General features: G+C 46.2%; 1 protein-coding gene and 1 long non-coding RNA gene across 3 annotated transcripts in view; both read left to right on the top strand.

Moving 5' to 3' along the window:
• The window catches only part of fosl2 (FOS like 2, AP-1 transcription factor subunit), a 30,623-nt gene extending 18,183 nt beyond the window's left edge, over positions 1-12,440 (top strand). For both annotated transcript variants that reach the window (XM_080192969.1, XM_080192971.1), the window contains 2 exons: positions 3,401-3,508; positions 11,783-12,440. In XM_080192969.1, coding sequence (XP_080049095.1) covers positions 3,401-3,508; positions 11,783-12,304 — 630 coding nt within the window. In that variant the 3' untranslated portion in view covers positions 12,305-12,440. The remainder of the gene's footprint in view (positions 1-3,400; positions 3,509-11,782) is intronic.
• The window catches only part of LOC145345225 (uncharacterized), a 790,615-nt gene extending 772,483 nt beyond the window's left edge, over positions 1-18,132 (top strand). The window contains exon 2 of the long non-coding RNA XR_013887041.1: positions 16,824-18,132. This is a non-coding gene — a long non-coding RNA (uncharacterized LOC145345225). The remainder of the gene's footprint in view (positions 1-16,823) is intronic.
• The last annotated feature ends 5,240 nt before the right edge of the window (positions 18,133-23,372 follow it).

Raw genomic sequence — 23,372 nt, 5'->3', positions numbered from 1 at the left:
GGTTTGAGATGTGGAGTAAGTTGTTTAGAGGGGACCTGAGGAAATTATTTTTCATCCAGAGTAGTGGAAATATGGAACGCGCTGCCTGAGAGGGTGGTGGAGGCAGGTACTCTCACAACATTTAGGAAGCGTCTGGACAAGCACTCGAATCGCCAACCCATAGTAGGCTGTGGGTAGCATGCTGGTAAATGGGATTAGTATAGATTAGTATTTGATGGCTGACATTGACATAGTGGGCGAAAGGGCATGTTTCTGTGCTGTATGACTAACTCAACAAGGATCCTTAGGCAGCAACTTCCAAACCCATGACTGCTGTCCTGTAGAAGTATAAGAACAGTAGACACATGGGAACACCACCACTTGGAAATTTCCCCTCCAAGCCACCCACCATCCTGACTTGGAAATTATATCGCTATTCCCACACTATTGTTGGATCAAAATCCTGGAACTCACTCTGTAACAGCACTGTGGGTGTATCTACAGCAGGAGAAGGCAGTGCACCACCACTTTCTCGAGGGCAATTAGGGGTAGACAATGAAACTAGCCTAGCCAACAAAGTCCCTTAAATGAATTTTTTAAAAATCTCTTTATTCAGCACTAAGCAGTGCATGTCCTACCCAGTGTGGCCATCTACATTGACCCTCTTACCATAATGGAGCTGTAAATTGGAAAGGGAGTAAATATGCCCTCATTCACTCCATGATCTGACAGGTTATTCGACCCAGATGCTCACATGGGAGGCGATGGCCTAGTGGTAAATCACTAGTTTATTGATCCGGAAACTCAGCTGATGTTCTGGGGACCCAGGTTCGATTCCCGCTACGGTAGTTGATGGAATTTGAATTCAATAAAAAGTATGGGGAATTAAGAATCTACTGATGACTGTGAAACCAGTGTCAGAAAAGCCCATCTGGTTCACTGATGTCTTTTAGGGAAGGAAATCTGCCTCCTTACCTGGTCTGGCCTACATGTGACTCAAGAGCCACAGGAAAGTGGTTGACTTTCAACTGCCTCAGGCAACTAGGGATGGGCAATAAATGCTGGCCAGTCGGTAACGCCCATGTCCAAAGAATGAATTTTAAAAAACTTGCTTCCGTAAACTGGTCTAAATGGTTTTCTTTCTCTCCTCACTGATCCATATCCAATTATTTTCTGTTTAAACATTTTCAAAGCATTAGATTAATATTAAAATGTGGAGATCAGTGGCTAATACTGAAACAATGCAGTTTCTATAATCAGTCATAGAAGAATCATCTTCTTTAATGAACATCTCAAATTCCCTTCTCATTATGTGCAGGACTCCGCCACTTGTCATAGAATCTCTACAGTGCAGAAAGAGGCCATGTGGCCCATCGAGCTTGCACCAACCATAGCCCCACCCAGGCACTATCCCCATAACCCCCCCATATTTACCTTGCTAATCCCCCTGGCACTAAGTGACAATTTAGCAAGGCTAATCAACCTAACCTGCACACCTTTGGAGTATGGGAGGAATCCCACGCAGACATGGGGAGAATGTGCAAACTCCACACAAACAGTGACCAAGGCTGGGAATTGAACCGGGATCCTTGGCAATGTGAGGCAGCAGTGTTAACCACTGTGCCCTCTAACCACTGGAGCCATGTCCCTGTCTAAGGTAGCACTTTCAGGAATACTGGGAGAAAAGGGATGGAGATGCCAAATGGATAGTGCCTGCAGGAGATATTGGAACTGCTGGGATGGGGAGAGGTTTGGTCCATGTCATCACTCTGGAAGCAAAGCTCCTCCACATTCCTGTATTGAAGTCACCTCCTTCAGATCTACAGCATCTGATTTTCTGTAATATTTAGCTGATCAAGTGCGCTGGAAATCTTTTCCCAAGTGTTAATGGTAAAATCTCACCTCTGCATCCTCAAACTCCACAAGATGTTCTGTGCCAGTAAAAACCAATATGCCATTGCTTTCTGCAGTGATCTGTTCCTTCCTTTGTAAATACAGGCACATATTACCAACATGTTATCAAAAGTGTTTCAGTGGAGCTGCTCTGTCTGCCACTTTGGCCCAGGAAGGTGTAGGTGTTGTGATATTGTCACTGGACTGGGCAGCATTATGGCACAGTGGAGAGCACTGCTGCCTGACAGCGCCAGGGACCCAGGTTCGATTCCCAGCTTTTGTCACTGTCTGTGCAGAACCTGCACATTCTCCCCATGTCTGCGTGGGTTTCCTCCAGGTGTTTCGGTTTCCTCCCACGGTCCAAAAGACGTGCTGGTTAGGTGCATTGGCCATGCTAAATTCTCCCTCAGTGTACCCAAGCAGACGCCAGAATGTAGCAACTAGGGGATTTTCACAGTAACTCCATTGCAGTGTTAATGTAACACTAATAAATAGACTTAAACTAGTAATCCAGACACCAGGGTAACTCCTAAGCTCTTCAAAAAAACACCAGGGGAGGCAATGGTAATTTCGCTAGATTATTAATCCAGGAACTCAGCTAATGCTCTGGGGACCCAGGTTCAAATCCGACCACAGCAGATGGTGAAATTTAAATTCAGTAAAAATCTATATTAAAAGTCTACTGATGACCATGAAACCATTATTGATTGTCGTAAAAACTCATCTGGTTCACTAATGTCCTTTAGGGAAGGAAATCTACTGTCCTTACCTGGCCTGGCCTACACATGACTCCAGAGTCACAGCAGTGAGATGGGCAATTAAATGCTGGCCCAAAAGGGTTGAGTGCCACATTCTATTCGACATCCTTGTGCAGTGTTGAGGGAGCACTGCGATAGAAGAGGTGCACATGAGGGGCAGGGAATTATCCCAGTGTTCTGGTCAACATTCCTACCTCAAAAACAAAATCAGTCATGAACCGGTTAAGTGGTCACTCATTTCAGTGCACAAATTGGCTCCTACATCTGTACAAGTGGTTATGAGAACATAGTATATTCATCAAATGAGTTAATGTCTCCTCTCTCTTCCCCTCCCTCACTCAAGATTTTCCAGCCACACCTGCCCCAAAACTGGAAAGTCCTGTCGAGGTCAACGAACCTTTGCTTGATCCACCCCTCCACCCACTACCATTCCTATGGTGGGCGGGACTGGAAAATTCTGCCCTGTGTCTGCCTGTGATAGATTAGGTTACAGAGTGTACAGCGAATTTAAAACTAAATGTTGGTGTCAAAGATGTGCTTTGAGCGTGGAAAACTCTGGAACTGTGTAGCCAGCACCTTGAATTTGAGAAGAGGCAACTTGGCACCATTAGCGTGTCTCTGTTTCGTGATCTTGGGTTAAAGATGTCACGAGTCGGACCCACTTCAATGCCCCTGTCGCTCCCCCCCCCCGACCCCGCTCAGCCAATTGTCGTGCTAACTGAATAAACTCTGTCCCTGTTGCTAATGCAAGCTCTTCATCCTTTGAACAGCTGACCCCGGAGGAGGAAGAGAAACGGAGGGTACGGCGAGAGAGAAACAAGCTGGCTGCTGCAAAATGTCGGAACAGGCGCCGGGAGCTAACAGAGAGGCTTCAGGATGTAAGTATGATGTGATTTATATAGTACAGTATGTACCGAAGCTTAGTGGTGGACTGTTAATGTGTGCATATTGTCCAGGGATTATCGACCACCTAGAATTGCCCTGAATTCCCCAGGAATGGGAGGGTGAGCATCAGCATATGGCATGAGCAATCCTGAGGGGGAAATCCTCCAGGGATGTTCAACTAAACTGGATGTTTCTTTTGGTTCATTTACTTTTGTTGGCATCTTGGGTAGTGTAATGGTGATATTGATGGTCTAGCAATCATAGGCTCGGCCTAATCCTCTGGGGGGCATGGGTTCAAATCCCACTACGGCAGCCAGTGGAATTTCAATTCAATTAATAAAATCTGCAATTGAAAAGATGGCTTCAGTGAATCGTTAAAACCCACCTGGTTTCATTAATATCCTTCAGGGAAGGAATTCTGTCCTCCTTACCTGGTCTGGTAAGGTCAGCAGAATTCTGTCCTTACCAGATAAGGTTTTACATATAACTCCAGACCCACAGCAATGACTCTTAACTGCCTTCTGAAATGATCCTAGCAAGACGAGGGCAAAGAGAAATGGGAAACAAGTGATGCCCGTGAAAGAATGAAGAAAAATAATTTCAACGTATTCTGGAAGGTTGGTGGAGTGTCAGGGCTGAGGGGCTGTTGACTGACAGTCAATGTTCCCACACTTGGATAACAGAGTTTGGTCACGTCCCAATTGATGGGGAGGGCGGCCAGTTTGAGGGTGGTGAGATGAGAGGTCGGGAGACGGGGACCATCTCCAGTGCATGTATCCAGAGTTAGTGACCATAGTTTGACCACTTGAACTGACATGGAATACAATCCAGAAAGCATTGATATCCAAGAGTGTTGGGCAGCAACTCTTTACGAAGCAAGCCTCAGTTTCATCCTCAATGTAATCCATAGAGTGGATGGGCTATGTTATTCACCAAATAGTCATCCACACAACTTCACTGGGGAAAGTAATAGACAGGCACTAGTATATTACTATTATTAGTGTCTGGAAGCAGTGCTTCTGGGGAGACATACTGGCCCAGTTGGGAACACATTGACCGAGTTGGGAACTCACTGATCCAGTTGGGAACGCACTGATCCAGTTGCCTGTAAGCCGAGTTCTCCTCCAGCCTCTGCCCTGCCTTATCCTGTGTGTAACACTTCATTGAAGGCCAGAAGATCAGTATCTCTGTACTCTGCCCAGACAATTGAGTTTGCAATGGGCGTGAGTTTAGCTAGACTGTCAGTGCGTTTTCATGCCTGCTTAAGCAACATGTAGGATCTTGCCTAGAACAAAAAAAACAGAACTTGTGCCGGAAACAGCCCAGACTGAGAAGCACAACAACAACGTTGAGAAACAGATTTGCACATTGTTTGGCACTAGCGAGGAGAAACTTGTAGCTTTAGTGAGGCAATCCTTTCTCCACTCCATGCCCATAACCTGCGTGTGTTACAGTTTCTCAGACCCCTCTATCCTCTTCAGAGATCCCCTCAGACCCCATCCCACCAAAAAGATTCCCATCTCCATTCCCACCATATTAACCCTTGATAGATTGATGACATATCTCGAGTCAATGCACCACGACCAAAATGGTGTTCCCTGTCCCGTGACCTAACATGACCATTGTCACTTTAAACCCATTCACAATCTCACGTGGGCTGAGTTTCCACCCTCACATCGCAGCCCAGTGTGGGTGGGTGCTGTGGCAGAATGGACAGGATAGTGCTGGATTGAGGCGACCTCTTGTGAGCTGTCCCCAATGTACCTTCAAATTCTAACTTTGACACTCGTTCTATGCTTTTAAAACTTAACTCTAACTCCTTTCAACTAATGTTCTCTTTAAATCTCTTCTGATCTTTCTCTACACCCTATCGATAACGCACAGTGGTTAACACTGCTGCCTCACAGTGCCAGAGATCTGGGTTCATTCTCCAGCTTGGGTCACTGTCTGTGCGGAGTCTGCACGTTCTCCCTGTATGAGTTTCCTCCGGGTGCTCCGGTTTCCTCCCACAGTCCAAAAGCTGTGCTGGTTATAGGTGCATTGGTCATGCTAAATTCTCTCTCAGTGTACCTGAACAGGTGCCAGAGTGTGGCATATAGGGGATTTTCACAGTAACTTCATTGAAGTGTTAATGTAAGCTTAATTTTGACTAATGAATAAAAACTTTAAACTTTTTTGACTGTAACACTACATTCTGCACCCTGTCCTTTCCCCTTCTCCCCCATGTACTCTATGAACAGTATGTTTTGTTTGTAAAGCACGCAAAAAACAAACACATTTTCCAATACATGTGACAATAATCAATCAAATCAGTGGATTAGAGGTAACAGTAGGGAACTCAATTGTGTGAGTTGGCCTAACCCTGACCCCCTGAGCCACTGGCTAGAGACCTGGTTTCCCTGTGATGGGTACATCCAGGGCATTCGCAGAGGGTTGGGAGCTTTAACCGGTCTCATTTACATCCATCTTTGGCTCTGGATGAGTAGTTCATTGCCTATACAAACCTGGTGGTCAGCACGGTGGCACAGTGTTAGCACTACTGCCTCACAGCTCCAGAGACCCAGGTTCAATTCCGAGCTTGGGAGACTGTCTGTGTGGAGTTTGCATGTTCTCCCCGTGTCTGCATGGGTTCCCCCCCCCCCAGGTGTTCCAATTTTCTTCCACAGCATACACATTAGGTGCATTGGCCATGCTAAATTCCCGTTAATGTCCTAGGATATTACTGGAATTAGCAGGATAAATATGCAGGGTTACGGGGATAAGGCCCCGATGGGATTATTGTCAAAGCAGACTAGATGGGCCAAATGGCCCACTTCTGCACTGTAGGGATCCTATGATTCTAAGGTGGGTGAAACAAGCTCCACTTATTAATGAATATTTCTCATCTACCATTACTGGAGGCTGGGGAGAGCCATTGAATTTCTCAGCCTGTGGGAATGTAGCGTTCAGTGGAATGGCGCATTCTTGTTCGTAATGGCCGAACCATTCATTAGTAACTGATGCTTTGCAGCCACATTTCTCGTTTGGTTTCGCTGGTTAGAAAATACTTCCAATCATTATTTAAAAGCATTCTTTCATTGAATGATGTGAAGACTGCATTGTTTTAACAGTGAGACTAATAAACAAGTTGGAATGTGCCAATCCAAAGGCCAAGGTTGCAGGCTGAAGTGCAGCAAGAGCTAAGATAAGACCCTGGCTGGAATGTGTTAGACACACGATTAGACAGAGGCTATTGCACTGAGGTCATGTGACCAGGCTGGATGGAATGTGTCACCCTGAAGGTGGACATGTGTCCCTGGGGGTGGGCTGCTGGGCTGGGTGTGTTTCCGGGAGGGTGGGCGACAGTGAACATAAGAACGTAAGAAATAGGAGCAGGAGTAGGCCATCTAGCCCTTCGAGCCTGCCCTGCCATTCAATAAGATCATGGCTGATCTGAAGTGGATCAGTTCCACTTTCCCGCCCTCTCCCCATAACCCTTAATCCCCTTGTCTATCAGAAACCTATCTACCCATGACTTAAATATATTCAGCGAGGCAGCCTCCACCACTTCAACGGGCAGAGAATTCCAGAGATTCACCACCCTTTGAGTGAAGAAGTTTTTCCTCAACTCCGTTCTAAACTGTCCCCCCGCCCCCTTATTTTGAGGCTGTGCCCTCTAGTCCTGCTATCCTTTCTAAGCGGGAAGAATCTCTCTACCTCTACCCTATCCATCCCCTTCGTTATCTTATATGTCTCTATAAAATCCCCCCTCATCCTTCTAAACTCCAATGAGTACAGACCCAGGCTATTCAGTCTGTACAGTGACAGTGTAGGTATGTGTCACTGGTAGGGCAGGCCCCCAGACTGGTGTGGGAGGGTTGGCTCCCCTGCCTTGTGTCATAAGGCCCCTCAAACCAGCTACCTTATTTAGTAGGATAACAGTTGATCTGTGAGTTGATTCACATGTGTGAATTGAAAAGGTTTGACAAGGACAAATGTCCCTTACAGTCAGAAAGAGGGGAATTTGTAATAAGAATGTCACAAAGGTGGACATAAATAACATATCAGAAATGTTGGGGAATACCATTTAGTCAGAGGGAAGAATTGAAGGAAGTCAGTACTAGTAGAGAACTGGCGCTGGGGAAATTGGTGAAGTTAAAGGCTGATAAATCCCCGGGGCTTGATGATCTACATCCAAGAATACTTAAGGAAGTGGCCATAGAAATAATAGATGCAATGGTGGTCATTTTCCAAGATCCTACAGATTGGAGGGCAATGAATGTAACCCCACTATTGTCAAAGATTTAATAGCAGAGTTAGGGCATGATTGGATGGAGTTAGCATGGATTTATAAAAGGGAAATTATGCTTGGCAAGGTTCTAACTAAGAGTTGATGAGGGGCAGCCAGTGGATTTTGACAAACTTCCACATAATTAAAATTAAAAATGCAGGAAATTGGGGATAGTGTATTGAGATGGATAGAAAACTGATTGGCAGACAGGAAACAGAGTGGGTCTTTATCTGAATGTCAGGCAGTGACTAGTGGGGTACAAAGAACAAAGAAAATTACAGCACAGGAACAGGCCCTTCGGCCCTCCAAGCCTGCACTGACCATGCTGCCCGACTGAACTAAAACCCCCTACCCTTCCGGGGACCATTTCCCTTTATCCCTATCCTATTCATGTATTTGTCAAGACACCCCTTTAAAGTATTGCAGGGATTGGTGCAAGGACCTCAACTATTCACAGTATATATATTGATGATTTAGATGAGGGAACTAAATGTAATATGTCCAAATTTGCAGGTGACACAAAGTTGGGTGGGAGGGTGAGCTGTGAGGAGGATGTAGAGATTCTTCAGCGGAGTAAGTGGGCAAATGCATGGCAGGTGCAGTATAATGTGGATTTGGTGGCAAAAACAGGATGATAGACTAAATGGCTATAGACTGAGAGAGGGGGAATATGCAACAAGGTATGGGTATCCTCGTAGACCAGTCACTGAAGGGAAGCATATAGTTGCAGCAGGTGGTAAAGAAGGCAAATGGTATGTTGGCTTTCATAGTGAGAGAGGATTTGAGTACAGGAGCAGGGCTGTATTGCTCATCCCTAATTGCCCTTGAGATGGTGATGGTGAACTGGCTTCTTGAATTGCTGCAGTCCATATAGTGTAGGGTACACCCACAGTGCTGTGAGGGAGGGAGTTGCAGGATTTTGGCCCAGGGACTGCGAAGGAACGGCGATACATTTCCAAGTCAGGATGGTGAGTGGCTTGGAGGTTGTGATGTTCCCATGCATTTTCTGATCTTGTCCTTCTGGATGGAAGAGTTTGTGAGGTTTGGAAGGTGCTGTCGAAGGAGTCTTGGCGAGTTTCTATAGATGGTACATGATGCTGTTACTGTGTGTCAGAGGTGGAGCGAGTGAGCGTTTGTGGATGAGGTGTCAATCAAGGGGCCTGCTTTCTCCTAGAACGTAAGAACATAAGAAATAGGAGCAGGAGTAGGCCACCTAGCCCCTCAAGCCTGCCCCGCCATTCAGTAAGATTATGGCTGATCTGAAGTGGCTCAGTTCCACTTTCCCGCTTTCTCCCCATAACCCTTAATTCCCTTGCCTACCAAAAACCCATCAACCCGTGACTTAAATATATTCAGCGAGGCAGCATCCACCACTTCAACGGGCAGAGAATTCCAGAGATTCACCACCCTTTGAGTGAAGAAGTTCCTCCTCAACTCTGATCTAAACTGCCCCCCTGCTTATCTTGAGGCTATGCCCTCTAGTCCTGCTGTCCTTTCTGAGTGGGAAGAATCTCTCCACCTCTACCCTATCCTTCCCCTTCATTATCTTATACGTCTCTATAAGATCCCCCTCATCCTTCTAAACTCTAATGAGTACAAGCCCAGTCTATTCAGCCTCTCTTCATAGTTCAACCCCCTCAACTCTGGTATCAGCCTAGTGAACCTCCTCTGCACTCCCTCCAAGGCCAAAATATCCTTGCGTAAGTGCGGCGACCAAAACTGTACACAGTACTCCAGCTGCAGCCTCACCGGTGCCCTGTACAGTTGCAGCAAGACCTCCCTGCTTTTATATTCAATCCCCCTCGCTATAAAGGCCAGCATCCCATTTGCCTTCATGATCACCTGCTGCACCTGCAGGCTGGGTTTTTGCAACTCATGCACAAGGACCCCCAGGTCCCTCTGCACCATAGCATGCTGCAGCTTTTCACCTTTTAAATAGTAATCCCTCCTACTATTATTCCTGCCAAAATGGATAACCTCACATTTGTTAACATTGTACTCCATCTGCCAAGTCCTCGCCCACTCGCTTAGCCTATCTAGATCCCTCTGCAGACTTTCCACACCCTCCGCACAATTTGCTTTTCCACTTATCTTTGTGTCATCAGCAAATTTCAACACCCTACACTCAGCTCCCTCCTCCAGATCATCTATATAAATGGTAAATAGCTGAGGCCCCAGCACTGATCCCTGGGGCACTCCACTAGTCACCAACCACCAATCTGAATAGCGCCCATTGACACCTACTCTCTGCCTCCTATTGGACAGCCAATCTTCTATCCATACTAACACCTTACCCCCAACTCCATGCCCCCTAACCTTCTGTAACAACCTTTTGTGCGGCACCTTATCAAACGCCTTCTGAAAATTGAGAAACACCACATCCACCGGTTCCCCTCCATCCACCGCACTAGTCACATCCTCATAGAATTCCAATAAATTCGTCAGACATGACTTCCCCTTAACGAATCCGTGCTGTGTCTGCTCTATCAAACCATTCTTTTCTAGGTGCCTCGCTATTTCTCCTTTGATGACGGATTCCAGCATTTTTCCTACAACAGATGTTAAACTAACCAGCCTATAATTCCCTGCCTTTTGCCTGCTACCCTTTTTAAACAGCGGTGTAACAGTAGCCGTTTTCCAATCTTCTGGCACTTCCCCAGAATCCAGCGAGGTTTGGAAAATAATCACTAAGGCGTCCACTATCACCTCTGGGTGGTGTTGAGCTTCTTGAGTGTTGGAGAGTGTTCCATCTCACTCCTGATTCTGCCCTGTAGATGGTACACAGGACTTGGGGAATCAGGAGGTGAGTTACTCTCAGTAGAATATCCAGCCTCTGATCTACTCTTGTAAACACAGTATTTACATGGTTCGCCCAGTTCAGTCTCTGGTCAATGGTAGCCCCCAGATAATTTGGCTACAAATTCAGGTCAAAGGTTAAGAATTCTGCAGTGAGTAACTCATTCCTATCTCTCCAGAGTCTGTCCTCAAGGCACAAGTGACATGTGCGATGGGAAAACCCTGTCCTCATGCAGATAAGCATGGGTCAAGAAATGTAAAACCATTTGGGATAAAGCGCCCATGGTCCCCGACATCTCAAAGTGCTTTGCTGCTTCTGAAGTACTTTTGAAATATAGTCACTATCGTAATGTAGGAAATGCAATAGCCAATTTGTACGCAGCAAGGTCCCACAAACAGTATTGTGCTTGCAGGTAATCTGTTTGTGATGTTGATTGAGGAATAAATCAATGGCAGGAGACCAGGGCTAACTGATTTTTCTCTTAGAATCATGCAGTCATAGAATTCTATAGTGCAGAAGAAGGCCATTCGGCCCACTGTGCCTGCAATCAACAACAATCCCACCCATGCCCTATCCCTGTAACCCCATCTATTTACTCTACTAATTCCACTGACAGTCAGGGGCAATTTAGCATGGCCAGTCCATCTAACCTGCATGTTTTTGGACTGGGAACAAACCGGAGCACCCGGAGGAAACCCATGCAGAGAACATGCAAACTCCACACAGACAGTGACCCGAGGCCAGAATTGAACCCAGGTCCCTGGCGCTGCGAGGCAGCAGTGCTAACCACCGTGCCACTCCACTTGTTTGAGACAGTCGTGGGATTTTTTTTTTTAAATCCACCCCCGACAAGCAGATGGGGCGTGATTTTGACCCCTCATTTGGTAGCACCTCCACGGCGCAGTGTCTCCTCAATACTGCACTGGAGTGGAGGCCTTGATTTTGGTGTTCAAAGCCTGCAGTGAGTTTTGAATTAAGAATCGTGTGACTCAGAGGCGAGAGCGTTACCAACTGAGCCGCAGTTGACACTTACGTTGATGTAATTCACACTTAAGATGAATTTGACACTGGCCTCCGTTCCAGCATTTTGCCCCTGCGTGGAAGGTTTTGGAAAGAGGATGAGTCAGAAATGGAAAATGCTTAATTTTCTCACATGTGAAATGAAAGATTCATTTTTTCTTCTCTGTCTCTCTCGTTCAGGAAACTGAGAAGCTTGAAGAGGAAAAGTCTGGCCTCCAGAAAGAAATTGCCGTGCTGCAGAAGGAGAAAGAGAAGCTGGAGTTCGTGCTAGTCGCTCACAAATCCGTTTGTAAAATGGCTGCCGGGCAAGACGGCCGGAGACGCACGCCGTCTCCTCAGCCACGCGCCGGCCGCACGCCCAACGCCGTGGTGGTCAAACAGGAGCCGGAAGAGCAGGAGAAGTTGCCCTTGCCCAACCCATCCAAAACGCAGAGGTCGGTCATCAAGCCGGTGACCGAGATCTCCATCGCCAACAACTACTTCCTGGAGGCAGAGCCCCTCAACACACCGGTGGTGGTCACATCTACGCCGGCACCCAACGTCACTCCGTGCGCCGCCAGCCTGGTCTTCACCTACCCCAACGTGCCCAGCCTCGAGCAAGAGCCTGCGTCCGAGTCCTGCTCCAAGGCCCATCGCAGGAGCAGCAGCAGCGGCGACCAGTCCTCGGACTCTTTGAACTCGCCCACCTTGCTGGCGCTCTGAGGCAGCTTCTGCCGGCAGCCCTCGGGAAGACACTCGAGGGAGGTGCCAAGGGATGATGACGAATGAACCTCTTTGCATTGACTGGAACTCACGGAAACAGATTATTTCTAAACACTTTAGACTCCCAAGGGGAGGGATGGGGTTGGGGGGTGGGGGGGTGGTGTGGGAGGACAAGGGGGGGTGTGGAAATGGGCTTTAATTCAAGAGACTCTTGATGCGGCAGTTATCACTGAGTCTAGACTCTTGTCTGACATACTCTGTGGGTGGCCTTTGAGTCAGGGGGAAACTCCAGCCATGAGAGAGCTGTTATTCCTGCTATTGGCGGGATACATAGGCCCTTCCAACAATGGACAGCTACACTGTTGACTGATGACGGGCAAGAGGGGGGGAGGGAGGAGAAAGCCCATGATCTGAACTCTGTTTTAAAGCATTTTATTTTCCTGATTTTTCTTCCTCAAAGTATTTACTACACAGTGACATTCTGGTGACCCATGGCGTGTGCATATAAATATATATATATTATATATATATATATATATTTTCTTTTGGACCATGCAGTAATCCTGTTTTAAAATTTATGCTATCTCCGTATCTGCGACTCTTTTATTCCCAGCAAGGTCTGGAGTGAAGGACGCTCTCTAACATGACATTCTCGAACTGTAAAGAACAAATTACTTTGTGACACTTAGTCAGTAATGACTGAAACTTTGTGACTGGAATTGCTGTTAGATTTCAGCATTAATAGAGCAAAGGGATTTGTATCACAATGTTACAGTAGGGTGATTATATTGTGCGTTCCAACATCAACTTTTTGCCTCTTAGCCTTCTGACCTTAACTTTAGTATTTATAATTTTTTAAATTAATTATGGAGATATACTGTAAAGGCTCCAGGTTGGAAAATAAAGCATTGTAGGCCAGAAGAGGGCATGGTAGAGGATTTCAGTTCAGGATCGAAGATTTTGCTAATCTACTGACAAGAGAATAACTAGCATTCAATAGTATCGAAAGGAGGAGCCTTGCGTGTGGGTATCTAAAGATACAGAGGGAGGCGATGGCCTAGTGGTATTATCCTTAGACTATTAATCCAGAAACTCAGCTAATGTTCTGAGGACCTGGGTTCAAATCCCGCCATGGTGGAATTTGAATTTAATAAAAAAAAATCTGGAATTAAGAATCTACTGATGAAACCATCGTTGATTGTTAGAAAAACTCATCTGGTTCACTAATGTCCTTTAATGTCTGCCATCCTTACCCGGTCTGGCCGACGTCTGACTCCAGACCCACGGTGATGTGGTTGACTCTCAACTGCCTTCCAAGGGCAACTAGGGTTGGGCGATAAATGCTGGCCAGCCAGCGATGCCCATGCCCCACGAATGAATGAAATAAAATAAAGTGAGCATTACTTCAGAGACAGGCTTGAGCTAAAATGGTGAAACGGGCCACTATCTCGGGATAATCTTTTCCATTGGGTAATGGAAGTAACACCAAAAATGTAAACCCATGCTGTATGAGATAATGGGGTGATGGATTATTTCCAGAATGTATGTGCTGAGAGAGTCTAAGAGATCTCCTCCCCCACGCCCCCATCAATATTGAAAATTCCACCGTGACTAACAAAACCCCACGCACACTCTGGGCGGGATTTTCCAGCCATGTTTGCCTCAAGACTGGAAAGTCTCGTCTGAGATCAACGGACCTTTGCGTGGTCCACCACCCTGCCCCGCCCAATCCTCTACGAATCCCTTGGCGGCAGAAGGTGAAAGTTCTGCTCTCTGAGGTGGAAAGGAATGAAAAGGCCCTGACATTATTGGTTTCTGATTTTTTTTCTAACGAAACTCAGGGTCATTCACTGGCTGATTGGCGTGTGACAACTGAAGATAAATTCCGAGTGCGAAGCTTTGAAATTCATGTTTCTTTTCCAAAGGGCTTAAAAATGTTGGAATCAAGTTTTCCTTAAAAAAAAAAGTTGGGAGATGTCTCGGGATATTTTCTTCCAGTTACTCAGGCGAGGAAATGTCGGTGCAAAACATTGAAGATAGGAGCAGGAGGAGGCCGTTCGGCCCCTCGAGCCTGCTCCGCCATTCATCATGGTCATGGCTGATCATCCAACGCAAAGCCCAATCCTGCTTCCTCCCCATAACCTTTGATCCCAATTGGAGTAGCTTGTTTTTAATAATGGTACAATTCTTCTTTGTTCTCCTGTTAGCAAATGATGGTTCCTCAGCCCAATTGCCTCTTCCCACCTGGATGCTGGGAGGTACGGATAACTGTGCACAGAGGGAGGGTGAGAGAGAGCAAACGCTGGCCTTCTGCCCATTCTTTCCTCCCTGCGTTGTAGGTGAATGACGTGGGAAGTCCGTGGTCTCCCACGGATTCTTATGCAGGCGTCACTGGCGACCAACGTAGACACTCTCCAGCCTTTTATTTAAAATCCTCTTCAAATGCTATTTATAGTTCTTGTTTGTTTCCTGAATTAAACCATAGTAGAAAATGTGTTTACACCTTCGAGCAGGTCTCCAATGAATTGTTAATTTTGACAAAAAAAAAGCATTACACTGGTTTTATGTTGTAAGTTGACCTCCTGTGACATTGCTCCTAGTGAGTGGTGGGTAGGGTTGAAGATGGAGAGAGAAAGAGGCACAGGCGGAGCAAAGTGAGTGGAAAGTAGGACTGTGTTTTCGCATTTGGCATGGATTTGCCACGAACTAACATCGCTGCTATGAACTTTATCCTGGGCAGCCTGTCAACCTGGATAAATGGTTAGTTTTCCAATTTGGTGAGTCGCTCGAAGAAGGGCGTACCCCAAAGCTGCACACTGCGCTCCCATCACCCTTTGGAAGTTACGCTGGCGACAAGGGGAAGTTTGAGAGCGTATCTCAGACCACAACCAAAACTTTTAACATGGCTTTGATTTTTCACTTAAGGTGGAACTGACCAAACCAAAAGGGTTTATGAGGGTTCCTGATCATCTCCCAGCTTCTCTTGGTTCCCAGTAACTGATCACAATTCCACTTATCAATGGCTTCCTCCTGATCTCTCTCACTCGAAAGCAGCAAGCAATATTTTCCATATTTAAAAGCAATCCCAAATTTATATTGCCCCTGCCTATCTTGCAATTTAAAAGGCCCTTCATTTTCTGCTTCCAAATTGTAAATCTTCTGACAGGATTGAAAATTTGGAAAATGATCCTGGGGCAGTGCTTCTTTCACCTTCTAAACCTTGCATCAAAATTTACCTTAAAGGAAAGTGTTTTCGGTTTGCCCAAATGGTAATGCGTTGCTGTTGGGAAGCCAAGATGAAGGGTCATCGTAGAGGACACCAGCAAGGCCATTGGGAACAGAATGGAAAGGGGAATCGGGATACCAGGAGGAGGGAGGGTCTTTATAGACTCTGGGAGGGAGCAAGATGAGCAGTCCCATGTTCATGAGATCCTTGAGGTGAATTTTAAAGTTTATTTATCAGCGTCACGAGTAGGTTAACATTAACATGGCGATAACAGTAAGAGGTTATGCAGTAACAGTGAGAGATTATGCATTGAGCCTGGCTTTTGATATGGTGAGGAGACAGAGCTATGTGTCCATTGGTGACAATTGAGAGGGGCCAGAGAAATATTTGAAGGAACAAAGATCATATTGGGAAGGTAGAAAAGGAAATGAGAAGTGTTACGACTGGGAGGGAGATATTACTGTCTTGAGCAATAGCACATCTGGGACATTGGGCCCACATATCTTTTGAGTGATTTGAAAATCTATTGAGGATGTTTCTCATTGAGCAGCATCACCACACTTAGGGCCCCATGCCTAACTCTGAACTGGCTGAGTTTGGCTGAGGCGACCCACGGTGCAAATGCCCCGAACCCACTGTGGACTGACCTTTAACCGTGGATCCTTGCTTGACCAGACAAAAGACTTGCATACTTCCTTGGGCAGGTCAATGAGAGATACTGAATTAGGACTTTGTTTAGCACAGGCATGAGCTTAGAGGAGCGAATTAAGGAGGAGAAACATGAAAATAAAGTTGCCAAGGATAGAAAGGCCTCAATTTCCATTCAATTTAAAGGAAGAATTTCTTGATTTTTAAATTTTTTTTGACAGACAATCCAATATAACGCAAAACGTAATGACATCAGAGAAAAACGAAAGGCACTATATAGTAAGAAGCCTCACAACATCAGGTTAAAATCCAACAGGTTTATTTGGTATCATGAGTTTTTGGAGTGGTTCTCCTTCATCAGGTGAGTCCAGTCAACTGATGAAGGAGCAGTGCTCCGAAAGCTTGTGATACCAAATAAACCTGTTGGACTTTAACCTGATGTTGTGAGACTTCTTATTGTGCCCATCCCAGTCCAATGCTGGAATCTCTACACCATGGCTACCATTGAGCAGAATATAGTCACTGCTTTATGTATTAGCAAAACAAGGAATTGAGCCAGGCATGCGATGGCCATTAATTTCATTATTCTGAGTCCTGTGACTTGTAGGAAGCGTACTAGTCCTGAGTGAGAGACTAATGAGAAAGGATAGTAGTGAAAGATGGAAGACATGAGAAAGGAATGTTGCTGGAGATGAACAGAGGGTCAGACAACATCCAAGTGAAAACTGCAGGGCAGCCAGCTCATCTCAAATTTTAACTATATCATTAGCACTTTGACTGAATATCTACAAATGTGCAAAGGGGTGTGAGCTTTTGTCAGTACGCTCAAAGCTTAAGGTTCGTGACCAGAGTTAACCCAGTATAAAGAGTCATCCAGGGATGCTGCTAGTGTGTTGGGTGCTCTGAAAGCCAAGACTTCACAGCAATGGTTAGCATGGCACCCTGGTTAGCACTGCTGTTTCACAATACCAGGGACCCAGGTTCAATTCTGGCCTGTGTGGAGGCTGCACATTCTCCCCGTGTCTGCGTGGGTTTCCTCCCACAGGCCAAAGATGTGTGGGTTAGGTGGATTGACCATGCTAAATTGCCCCTAAGTGTCAGGGGTAAATATGTGGGGTGTACGAAGGTAGGACCTGGGTAGGATTGTTGTTGGTGCAGGTTTGATGGGCTGAATGGCCTCCTTCTGCACTGTTGGGATGCTATGAATGCTGTGGGAACTATAGCTGCACCAAGAGAGGTGGCAAATATTAGGTGATCTTCAATCCCATCTGTTACAAATATTTCGGGGAGATTTTGGTGGGAAAAATGTATTTGTGTTTAGCATGGATTTTCTGAGAATGCCCATCCTGAGTGCACAGGGTGGCGCAGTGTTGTTTTATTCTGGGCACTGCCAACACTGAAGAGGAGCAGGAGAGAAGGTGATGAGGCAAGTCGATTGGTGGTTAAGTGATGTCAGTTTTAGATTGCGAAAGGCTATGGATGGTGGACTGAAGGAATTCCACAGATTTTAAGGTCTGGGAACAGAATGAGTGAAGAGTTGGAGAATCCAAATTGCTCTGCAGGTGAAGATGTGGCGCACAGCTCAGTTACTCTTGATGGGGCTGGATCTCATTGGAATATGTTGAGGTACAAATATTACAAGCGCTGGAAGGTGGGGGACCAAAACTGGGCCAGAAGTCAAACGTTGAGAGTTCCTTGGTGTGTATTAGTGCGACACTGGAAGAACTGGACATCAATAAGCATTGTAACGTGGATGAATACATCAGGAGCATTATTAAGATCTGCAATCTATCTCACAGGAACCGTGATAAGAAATGTAAATCTGTATGATTAACTTCTGTTTTTTTTTAAGGAAGATATGAGTAATTGTAAAATAAAGTCGAGTCAGGTCTACTTTTGCTATTCAAAATTGTACGTTGTCAATATTTATTAAAGAAATCAATATTTTAGATTATTGCTGTCTTTTGAATTTGTGATGGGCAACAGGGTGGCACAGTGGTTAACACTGCTTCCTCACAGCGCCGGGGACTCAGGTTTGATTCCGGCCTAGGGTTCGCCCTGGGTCTGTGGTTTCCCCCAGAGATATGCATCTTAGATGGATTGGCCATACTAAATTGCCCCTTAGTGTCTCAAGATGTGTAGGTTAGCTGGATTAACCATGGTAAATGTGTGGGGTTACGTGAATAGGGTTGGGGAGAGAGGGCCCGGGTAAAGTACTCTGTCAGAGAGAGTCAGTGCAGACCGGATGGGCCAAATGGCCTCCTCCTGCACTGTAGGGATTCTATGCTGATTGCTCTCTTGATGCACCGAGTCATTGCTTTCAATCCACTACAGGAAGTGGGTTAGTGCTGCAGTTTCTGTTTTGTACACAGCCACATAAATAGATTGGATTTGAGCTGCCATTCAGGTACTGATGGAAGGCAAAGGCTATTATCAGTAAGTTAAAGTCCCTTCACTCTCCGACAGACAATTCCTGCGTTTGCAAGAATCTCATTCTTCCTGAATTGCTAAGAGTTGAGTCAAGCATTAACAAAAACCACCTCGCTTCCTGCCAGGAATTCATTCCGTTTTCCTGGATTTTTCCATTGCCTCTGTTTAGATGATGTGCCTCCTCCTCTGAATTGTGATAGGATGCCCCTCCCATCCCACCAGCCTCCCCTCCTCATGGCAAACGGTTTAGTTTATTAATTAGTGTCCTAAATGGGCTTACATTAACACTGCAATGAAGTTACGAATGAAAATCCCCTAGTGGCCACACTCTGGTCAATGCCAGTTTGGGTACACTGAGGATCATTGATCTCATTCAGGAAATATTGTAGTTTCTCTTCTGGTGGAAATTTAGTGTGGGCGGCACAGTGGTTAGAACTATTGCTTCTCAGTACACAGAGGGAGAATTTAGCATGGCCAATGCACCTAACCAGACTGTGGGTGGAAACTGGAGCATCCGGAGGAAACCCATGCAGACACGGGGGGAATGTGCAGACTCCACACAGGTTGTCACCCAAAGGACCTGGGTCCTGATGCTGTGAGGCAGCAGTGCTAACCACTGTGCCACCGTGCCAGTGAGATGTGTATTTCTTCCTGACGGACATTTGTGTTGTACAACCGTCTTCCCCAGTGGAGGTTTGGGTACAAAAAGGATGTTGTCAATGCCCATTTGCCATGCTCACTCTTTCATCCCTCCCACAGGGATGTAAAATAAAGGAGCAGGATGAGGCCATTCGGCCCCTCAAACCTACTCTGCCAGTCGATACGATCATGGATGATCTGATCCGGTTGGGGTCTTAACTCCATTTTCCTGCCTGTCCCCTCCCCAGTTTATGGAAATGAAACACCTGTCAAAGTTAGCTTCGAATAATATTTGGTGGAGGCTGCCTCGCTAAATATTTTTAAGACGTGGGTTGATGGGTTTTTGATAAGCGAGGGGATTAAGGGTTATGGGGAGAAAGCGGGAAAGTGGAACTGAGCCACGACAGATCAGCCATGATCTTATTGAATGGCGGGGCAGGCTCGAGGGGCTAGATGGCCTACTCCTGCTCCTATTTCTTATGTTCTTATTATGTTCTTCTAGCTCCAGATAACACCGTGAGGGAAACCACCCCCTCAGCGTCTACCCGTCAAGCAACCTCACAATCTTTCCCCTGTTTCCCAGTGGACTGGCCCTCATTTGTACTCCATCGGCTCCACTCCCCACTCCTCCACGCCCAAGCTCAATTCTCTCCCTTAAGTTCTTGGCCATTCATAGAATTCCCACACTAGAGTAAGAAGCCATTCAGCCCGCACCAATGACGATCCCATCCAGGCCCCAACACTGTATCCCAACACATTTTGGTGGTCTCCTTAAGATCTGCTGAATAACTCGCCTGCCCCAATCCCTTCCTGACCCCGATTTGGATCTGATTCCTCACTTAATAAAGGCTTTTGCCTCCACCAAGCTACTATGCTAAATCAAGGGGTAACAACCCATCAGAACCCTCCTTTGTGAAGCCACCCATGGTCTAATGAATCAACCTTTGGGATTCCCTGCTGCTAATTGCTTAATGAGGGCTCCGTGACCTTTGCTGCATTGCAAACACAGGAGTGGATTGTCTGTCAGAGAGTGAAGGGACTTTAATTTACTGATAATAGCTAACTCGCTGTTTAATCTGGCAACCAATGCTTAAATAAGAATTTGTTGCCAGCGAGTTTGGACTATTGAACAAATTCTCCCACACCCAGTGCTTAACATTTTCCAAAATAATCCAGCAAGAATGCTGGTTAATTTTCTTCGGAGGTCAATGACGTCATCCCCTTTGTTACCATGGCATCTGTCCACTAATCCAAGCCAGACCAAAGGCCTACCTTAGGCCTCCAATCTCCAGCTCAGTATCACCTTTACTGTTGGTCAGTCACTGACGCTGAAATGGTGTTAGACCATAAAAGATGGGCCGGGCATTCTCCAACCTCGCTGCAGCTGAGATTAGCCAGTCCCGCTGCAGTAAACGAAGATCTGGCTGAGAATTAAATGCTCCGTTCCCGCTGGCAGCAGGGCGGGCTAGACTAGAGAATAGAAATATTGAAGCTAGAAGCAGGAGTAGGCCATTCGGCCCTTCGAGCTTGCTCTGCCATTCATTATAATCATGGCTGATCATTGAATTCATTAATGATCTCCCCCTTCCCGCCACATCCCTTGATCACTTTAGCCCCAAGAGCTATATCTAATTTCTTCTTGAAATCAGACAACGTTTTGGCCTCAACTACTTTCTGTGGGAGTGAATTCCACACATTCACCACCCTCTGGGTGACGAAATTTCTCCTCACCTCAGTTCTAAAAGGTTTTCCCCTTATCCTCAAACTATGACTCCTAGCTCTGGACTTACCCCACCATCGGGAATGTTCTTTCTAAATCTATGGCCCGGGAATCATAGAATGACACAGCACAGGAGGTGATTCAGCACAACACACTTTGTGACAGCTCAATGATATCATTTTCCAACTAATCTCACTCTCCTGCTTTATCTTTAGAGATCTGTAATTGCTTTTTGTCCCCCCTCAAGTACTTACCCTTCACATCCTCTTTTAAATGTAACTATTTAAATAACCGACAACAATCCCACCCCCAGGCCCTATCCCCGTAACTCCACATATTTACCCTGCTAATCTCTCTAATTTATGCGCCCCGGGACACTAAGGGGAAAATTAGCTTGGCCAATCAACCCGCGCGTCTTAGGACTGTGGGAGGACACCGGAGCACCCGGAGGAAACCCACGCAGGCATGGGAAGAATGTGCAGACTCTGCACAGTCAGTGATCCAAGCCAGGAATCGAACCCAGAGCTGTGAGGTAGCAGTGCCAACTGCTATGCCACCGTGGTGCCCAGGAATGGTGTCCTGTTACCTTCATGGATTTGTACAAACTCGCCCCCGTCTCTCTTTTCACACACGCTCTTTAAAACTATACAACTTACCATAAGATCATGAGCCATAGGAACAGAGTTAGTCCACTCGGCCCATCATTCAATCATTGCTGATACTTTTCTCATCCCCATTCTCCTGCCTTTTCCCCATAACCCCTCATCCCCTTATTAATCAAAAACCTATCTATCTCTGTCTTAAAGACACTCAGTGACCTGGCCTCCACAGCCTCCTACGGCAAAGAGTTCCACAGATTCACCACTCTCTGGCTGAAGAAATTCCTCCTCATCTCCGTTTTAAAGGATTGTCCCTTCAGTCTGAGGTTTTGCCCTCTGGTTATTTCAGTAAGGCGTTTGACAAAGTCCCTCATGGTAGGTTGGTACAGAAGATTAAAGCTCATGGGATATGTGGTCAGGTATCTAGATGGGTAGAGAACTGGCTTGCAAAGAGGAGTCAGAGAGTAGTAGTGGAGGGGTCTTTTTCTAGCTGGAGGTCTGTCACTAGTGGTGTGCCGCAGGACTTGGTACTGGGACCTCTTCTCTTTGTAGTGTATATAAATGATTTGGAAGAGGGAGTAGGTGGTGTGATCAGCAAATTTGCTGATGACACCAAGATGGCTAGATTGACAGGCAGTGAGGAGCAGTGTCTGGCAATACAACAGGATATTGATAGGCTGGTTGATCGGGCAGATAGGTGGCAAATGGAGTTTAATCCAGATAAATGTGAGGTGATGCATTTTGGCCGGAATAATGTAGGGGGAAGTTATATGATAAAGGGTAAGCCTGTAAGGAGTATAGAGTCGCAGCGAGACCCTGGGAGTGCAAGTGCATAAGTCTTTGAAAGTGGCAGTGCAAGTGGAGAGTGTGGTGAAGAAAGCCTAAGGTATGTTAGCCTTTATAGGAAGGGGTATAGAATATAAGAGCTGGAGTCTAATGTTGCAGTTGTACAGAACATTGGTTAGGCTACATTTGGAGTACTGCGTCCAGTTCTGGTCGCCTTACTATTGGAAGGACGTGGAGACTCTGGAGAGAGTGCAGAGGAGGTTTACCAGGATGTTGCCTGGTATGGAAGGACTGGGGTATGAGGAAAGATTGAAGAAATTGGGGCTCTTTTCCCTTGAAAGACGCTGAGGGGGGATCTAATAGAGGTATATAAGATTATGAAGGGTATAGATAGAGTAAACAGAGGTAAGCTATTCCCTATAATAGAGTCACGTAGGACAAGGGGCCATGGACTTAAGGTGAGGGGGGAGAGGTATAACACAGACATTAGAGGGAGGTTTTTCACACAGAGGGTAGTAGGGGTATGGAATGCTCTGCCAAGTAAGGTGGTGGAGGCAAACACGCTAGAGTCCTTTAAGAGTAACTTAGACAGGCACATGACTGAGTTGGAGATGGGTGGATATAGGAGAACCTTTAAATAAGGGTCATTAGCATTGGGGTGTCCCAAGAAATGTAAATGGGTATAGTATGATAATAATGTTTTTCTCTTTTCATTCACAGGTTTTAAGTCGGTCCACCTTGTGTCCAACGAGGGGCATACACACGATGGGTCGTACTGGGGCTGCTCTTGGTTGTTTGAGATTGGCCTAGTGCTTCATGTCGTTAGTGTGTGCCTAAACTGGACAAGATACTGGGCAAGACGACAGCTCAGTGACTATCGCTGATTGCTGTGCAGACACATGGATTTGGGCCGGTGTCTGTGGGAGTTTGCGCATTCTCCCCGTGCTTGCGTGGGTTTTCTCCGGGTGCTCCGGTTTCCTCCCACACCCCAAAGATGTGCTGTTAGGCTGATTGGCAGGA

Source organism: Carcharhinus amblyrhynchos, chromosome 7 (genome assembly GCF_965287045.1).
Source record: "Carcharhinus amblyrhynchos chromosome 7, sCarAmb.v2.hapA, whole genome shotgun sequence".
NCBI classification, from domain to species: Eukaryota; Metazoa; Chordata; class Chondrichthyes; order Carcharhiniformes; family Carcharhinidae; genus Carcharhinus; species Carcharhinus amblyrhynchos.
Note: the sequence above shows the minus strand (reverse complement) of the source record. Positions and strands in the feature narration are given on the sequence as shown.